This window comes from Nanorana parkeri, unplaced genomic scaffold (assembly GCF_000935625.1).
Source record: "Nanorana parkeri isolate BGI_ZX_2015 unplaced genomic scaffold, ASM93562v1 scaffold1252, whole genome shotgun sequence".
Taxonomy (NCBI): domain Eukaryota; kingdom Metazoa; phylum Chordata; class Amphibia; order Anura; family Dicroglossidae; genus Nanorana; species Nanorana parkeri.
The window spans coordinates 220,339-226,853 of NW_017307520.1; the positions used below are offsets into that span (position 1 = coordinate 220,339).

A 6,515-nucleotide genomic window follows, 5' to 3' on the forward strand; every position below is an offset into this window, starting at 1 on the left:
ATATATGCCCCTTAATGTGCACTAATTTGGTTTATCACTTTTTTAATAAGAGTATCTTATTTTATCTTACACATTGCTTAATATGCCTTATCAAAAGTCACAAAAGCAGCTAGCATGTGCATTTCACAGATGCCTGATGTCTGCCTATATTCAAAGCTACAGTATCTTTTAAATAGCCACTGCTCGAAGCTCACTCCGTGATAGACTACAATCTCAGGTTTAGTTTACTAATTTGTATTGGGATTGGAGTCCATGACAGGAATGAGTTTGGAGTGGTAGCTACATAACAACACACACAGGGACCATGGGGAACAAAAGTAGCCACCCTCCAGAAGGAAGGACAGTGTCAGCAATAATTCAGAGATGATTTGAGGATCTACAGCTGAGTGATACACAAATCATTTACATGTTTGTTAATAGTTAAGGAACTTGAATGCATTTTTAAGGTTTAACTACTGAGCTTAGTGTTGTGTTAAATATATAGAGTTTTCAGACCGCTCTCAGCAGCCCCTTCACCCTACCCTGCTTGCAACATCGCTGTTTCATTACATTAAATGCAGAAGGGTTCTTAAAATGGCCGGAGTTTGGAGCATTGTCTTCAAGCCACATTATTTCCAAAAAGGAAATGAAACAATATACAACCTAAGTTGGCAATGCAGCCAGCGGTGTATTTACCTTTGCTGCTGCCCTAGGCAAGGCAGCATCGCCGCCCTCCGCGAATCTGCCGCTCCAGGCAAACGCCTTGTTTGCCTCGCGGCAGATACGCCCCTGAATGCAGCCCTCATTAGCCCTCCCTCCTGCCTCTGACCTGTAGTCAGCAGACAAAACTACACCTTCCATATCCTAACGTCATCAGCCCACACTACTTAACCTACATGGTTCCTCCATAGACCAAAACTTACTAGCCTGCACTTCAACTTGGCCACATTACATGCCACAATCCCTTTCCTCACAGTCATAAGTCAACACTGCCTTCCCCCTATACCTAGATCTAAAATCAGAAGCCTACACTATACTTCAAGCCTAAAGGCAACAGCTGTATGTATGCCTACAATCTCCCTGGCCTCAAGTGACCAATGTATACAACAAATGACCGACACCCACCTTCCTTCACTCCATGGAATAAAAGACATAAACCAAACCCTACTCCCTAAACTGTTGGCCACATCCATCACCTACATCCTGGGCTGATAACCAGATCACACAAATGACTAGAGACATTTAGGTTTGCAAGGCCACATAAAAAAAGCATGCTGATTAATATTTATTGTGATTGGCAATCATTGGGTGTACCTTACGGGTGAAACCCTTATTCTCAAATCTGTTCAAATAACCTAAAACATAAATAGGGCCCCAATATCAAACTCAAAAATGCTTAGAAAACCCTAAAATATCACTCCATGTCATAAAAAAAATAATTTGCTTGGTAGAATCTATTTATGTATTTCAATGGTTATATGGGTAGAAAACTTATGACATCCTATGTTTTATTCACATACAGGAGGAATTCCCTATGAAGAAGGTAGAAGGTTATCCAGGTTGGACTGTAGCCATCTGTGTGTTGTTGGTAGCCATACCATCCATGTGTATTCCATTAGTTGCACTGATTCACTTTGTTAAAATAAGGCTGACAAAGACACCAAGCTGTGAACCAAGGGATCATGCAAACAATTTAAGTTAGAAAGAAAAAGTCTTGTTCTGTATAGTTTAAAGAAGAACTCCATGATTTTTTACATTAACACTTGCAATGGGGCTACCCCCGCACTGCGAGGGTTAAGTGCTTGTTTGTGTCTAGGTGCTAAAAAAAAAAGTATATACTCACCCGGAGCTCTGACCAGCTAGCTGTCACAGCGCTCCATTCCAGGGACTGGCCAAAGAAGAAGCCAGCTCCGTGTTTTGGGTGAGTATATCTTTGTTTATTTTTAACCTAGACACAAACGAGCAGTTAACCCTTGCAGTACGGTGGTAGCCCCACTGCAAGGGATGATAAAAAAAATTCGTGGAGTTCTTCTTTAAAGTATTGTAAACCAGAACATTATATAAACGTAATATATACCTGCATTTCTTCTGTACATTCCATTGAATACATACATATATTTACAGTTGAAGGAGTTTTTGTGCCTGAAGTGACAATGCTATTTTTTAATGTGAATTGTGAATAAATAAGTAAAAAAAAAAAAAAAACATAATGCATGCAGTGTCTCTCTCTATTGTGTGGTCACCAACCATAAACTAATTCCTTGGAGAAAAACTAAGCTATGCAAATCTATTTTTCATCTCAGGGCAATTGAACTATTGTTTACACTATGGATACACATTTTCTTTAAAGCTTTGGTTTTGTTATTGTCTGACACCATTGTATGTATATTTTTTAAAGAAATATTCTTCAATCTACAATAATTTTTTGATCTTTTAAAACTCAGCCAAACATTTTTGTGAAGAATCAGATGTAGGCCCAATTCAAACAATTTACAAACAAAAAGATTCATCCAATTCAACATTCAAATTGGGGTTCATCTACAAGCATGGAACAAACGTAGAAATACCATGCCGCACTCCTTACTGGAAAGCCCCAAATTAAATAAGGGGGGTGCTCGCAGTGACCACGGATGGCGCCGCCAAACAGTACAAAATAAACGACTGTCACCAGCACACCAATAGTGTTGAAGTCCAAAGTGTTCGTTTATTGGAACATCATGTCCCCAGAACTAGCGCTTTCGGGGCCACGCAGGGTCCTTGCTGAGCCTGATGAAGGGGACCCTGCGTGGCCCCGAAAGCGCTAGTTCTGGTGACACGATGTTCCAATAAACAAACACTTTGTACTTCAACACTATTGGTGTGCTGCTGACATCCGTCTATCATGTACAAGCATGTTCTGTTAAGGTAATCTGGGCTACAGACCATTCTGCCTACTTTATTAATATACATGATCTACCTCATGTAGATGTGTACATTTACATATTCCACCATATAATCCATCAAACTTAGTTGGTGGCAGATTTCATTTATGTGTGTAACTACAGATAACCTCTACATTTAAAATATAAAAGTATCCACACTAGGAATAAGTGAAATAGATTGGTTTTGCTGTATCCTCAATTATGAATGAATGGGAGTGTTCATCACCTCCTGTTCATTCATAGTTGTAGTTATAGTAAACATACCATGTCCTCATGTTATGAATGAACAGGAACACTCATAGATAATTCCTGTTCATTTATAACAGGAGATACAAAAAAAAGAGATAAAAAAAAGAGACTTTGTGTCCTCTATCTCTTTTTCTATTTTAAAAGGGAAATATCAGGGGTCTGTTAAGACCCCTGATATTTCCCCGAAGCCCCTAAAAGTAAAATAAAAATATTTAATAAAAAATTAATTAATAAAAATAAATATAAAAAATTAAAACGTTTATGAAAAAATAAATAAAAATAAAATATTTGAAAAAATTAAAATAAAAAACATTTTCGGTATCGGTTTCGGCCTGACAATTTTTTTAATTTCCGTTTTGTTTTGGTTTTAAAATTTCCATTTCGGTGCACCTCTAGTTATGACCCATGTAACTCATGTAAGATCAAGTGTCAGTGATAAATGGCAGACAAGATGTGTGAATAAGCCTAGTGTAAAAACTGGCAACACTGAGGAGCATTATTAACATGGAGAAGAGTTTGAACCTGACGGTACAGGTGCTGGCAGGGGCCATCTTAGAGGAGGGTGGTTGTCAGGGTGCATCAGTCAACAACCATAGTGCAGCTTCTGCCTTGACCGCTGCACTATATGCGCATGCGCGGATTCGGCGCGCTGCCGCTAGTACTGCACATGAGCGAAAACGTGCACAACAACGTGCACACACATGTCCTTGGCGCCAGGCGGGCTATTTAAAGATGGCTCCTACATCTGCACTTTGCTGAGAGATCTTCAGCTTTAACCTGCATCTGTGTTTCTGCTCCGGATACCGGTTTGACCCAACTCGATTCTTGACTTTGCCTGCTGGCTGCCTGCCTTGTGACCTCGACTCGTCCCTGACCATTCTCCTGCCTCCTGATCCGGTACCACGCTGTCCGCATGTTACCGATCTGGCTTGTTCCTGACTACGCTTCAGCCTCTCACACAAGTGTCGTCTGTTCTGCCATCTCCTACCAGCTGTCTCTGGCGTCCTGTTGTCAGCATCAGCACATCCAGTGTGTCCAGCAGTCATACCAGCAAAAGGTTTCCAGGCACACTCACCAGCCAGCATGAAAAAAAACCCGTCTAACCACTAAGGTTAAAAGCAGAGGTTTAGAAACACGTCTGCTGCAGAAAATGTGAAAGCCGCACAGCCACGTCAAGGCACCTACATATAGTGCGGTCTTAACTCTAAACTATGCGAGTCTCCATCTTGGAGCACATGGGGCAAAAGATTAAATTGGGTGCAGCCATTTGTTCAGCAGTCATACCAACCACAGGCACTCGTGCCCCTCTCTGTCTGTATAACTACTGTTCCAACTCCAGTGGGGCTCAGACGAGAGCAGCAAGGGAAGGCCTTCCTCGTCAATTCAGGCTCATCACCTACCAAGGTACTTGACAGCCCTGAATTGTTTTACCCCAAAAAACATGCCTATTTGCATGATATTAGGGATATCAGTTCAGGGGTAGCACTGCTGGAGCAGAATAACTCCCTTAGCAGCCAGGGGAGTGACTGCTCTGGTATAGAGGGTTGCAGGGGCTTAAGCAAAGACAGACAGATCCTGATGGTAGGGGATTCTATTATTAGGCGAACAGACAGGGTCATCTGTCACAAAGAACGTGATTGCCGAACAGAATGTTGTCTACCGTGCGCTCGAGTTCGGCATATTGCGGATCAGATGGACAGATTTGGTGGGGCTGGGGAAGACCCAGCTGTCATGGTACGTATTGGTACCATTGACAAAGTCAGGGGAAGATGGAGTGTCCTAAAGAAGGATTTCAACGACTTAGGTGAGACACTTAGGAAAAGGACCTCCAAAGTGGTATTTTTAAAAATACTTCCTGTACCACGAGCCACATCAGAGAGGCAGCGAGAACTTAGAGAGCTGAACAAGTGGCTGCAAAGCTTGTGTAGAAAGGAGGGGTTTGGGTTTTTGGAAAGCTGGGCTGACTTCTCGGTCAGCTACCGAGCTCTACAGCAGGGATGGACTGCACCTAAATGAGGAGGGAAAAATGGCAAAAAGGTTGTAGAAAGGAAGGACTGAGTCAGGTAATAACCTAAAAACATTCAGGAGTGAGGTGACCTCAACAGAAACGAGGGATTCTAAAATCCGAAAAAATACACAAAATATTAGGGATGCACCGATATATCGGGCACCGAAACATATCGACCGAAAATGGCACGCTTGGCTAAATGCCGAAAGTGCAATTTTTCTGCCGATATAGTGGTGCATCCGTGCTTTCTTTCCTCCTCGCTGCTCTGTGTCCCAGCGGGGAGGAGAGAAACTGTCACAGGTGGCCAAAAGCTGCAGGTGGAGAGCGCTGTGAGTGGCAGGTGTCTCTCCTCCCTGCATCGCTCAGCCTCCTGTCACAGATCATGTCTGAGCTCTCCTGCCGCACCGCTCGCTCAGCCTCCTGTGACAGGTGTCAGGATGGAGAGCGAGGTACAAACACTCAGCGATCAGTGATTTGTACATATTTCAGGACAGAGTATGTTTACTATATCCTAAATTATGGATGGGAAGTGATCTACATCACCTCCTGTTCATTCATGATTGTGGTTATAGTAAACACACTATTTCCACATGTTATAAATGAACAGAGGATGCCTGTTCATTTATAACAGGGGCTGCAGAAAAAGAGATTGAGGACTTTGTTCTCAATCTCTTTTTCTATTTTAAAAGGGAAATAGCAGGGGTCTGTTTAATTGAAACATTTAGAAAAAAAACATTTTCGGCCCGACATTTATTTTCATTTTGGTTTTAAATTTTTCATTTCGGTTCACCTCTACAAAATATGGAAGCATGCAGTAGTAGACAGATTATAGGCAGCAGAAAAACAGTTAACACAAGTGAAAACTTGAAATGCATGTTCACCAATGCTAGAAGCCTTGCAAACAAAATGGAAGAACTAGAACTATAGCTACTCGGAAAGGAATATGACCTAGTGGGAATAACAGAAACCTGGCTGGATGGATCACACGACTGGGCAGCAACTATCTATGGATATTCTTTCTTTAGAAGGAATAGAGAAGGAAAAAAGGGGGGAGGAGTATGCCTGTATGTCAAGAATGACTTGACAGTGAATGTAAGAGATGATATAGCACAGGAAAATGGGGATAATGCTTACTATGGATAGAAATGGAAATTAAGGATAAGAAAGGGAAACTACTACTGGGAATATGCCACACCGGCAGATGGGGGAGATCTGCTCTGAAAACTAGGCACCAGGAGAGAAGCCATTGGCTGGGGGCAGCGTGAGGCGGCCGCGGCTGAGAACATACTAAGCACTGGGTGTAACTGTCGAGTGCTGTCAAGACTCAGCTGGCCAGGCCGAGCCCTGGCGGCTGTGCG

The 6,515-nt window shown here is 42.3% G+C and overlaps 1 protein-coding gene across 3 annotated transcripts in view; it reads left to right on the forward strand.

Annotated features, from left to right (window-relative positions):
- The window catches only part of LOC108797281 (sodium-dependent neutral amino acid transporter B(0)AT3-like), a 59,887-nt gene extending 58,183 nt beyond the window's left edge, over positions 1 to 1,704 (forward strand). For all 3 annotated transcript variants that reach the window (XM_018568853.1, XM_018568854.1, XM_018568855.1), the window contains one exon: positions 1,502 to 1,704. In XM_018568853.1, coding sequence (XP_018424355.1) covers positions 1,502 to 1,681 — 180 coding nt within the window. In that variant the 3' untranslated portion in view covers positions 1,682 to 1,704. The remainder of the gene's footprint in view (positions 1 to 1,501) is intronic.
- The last annotated feature ends 4,811 nt before the right edge of the window (positions 1,705 to 6,515 follow it).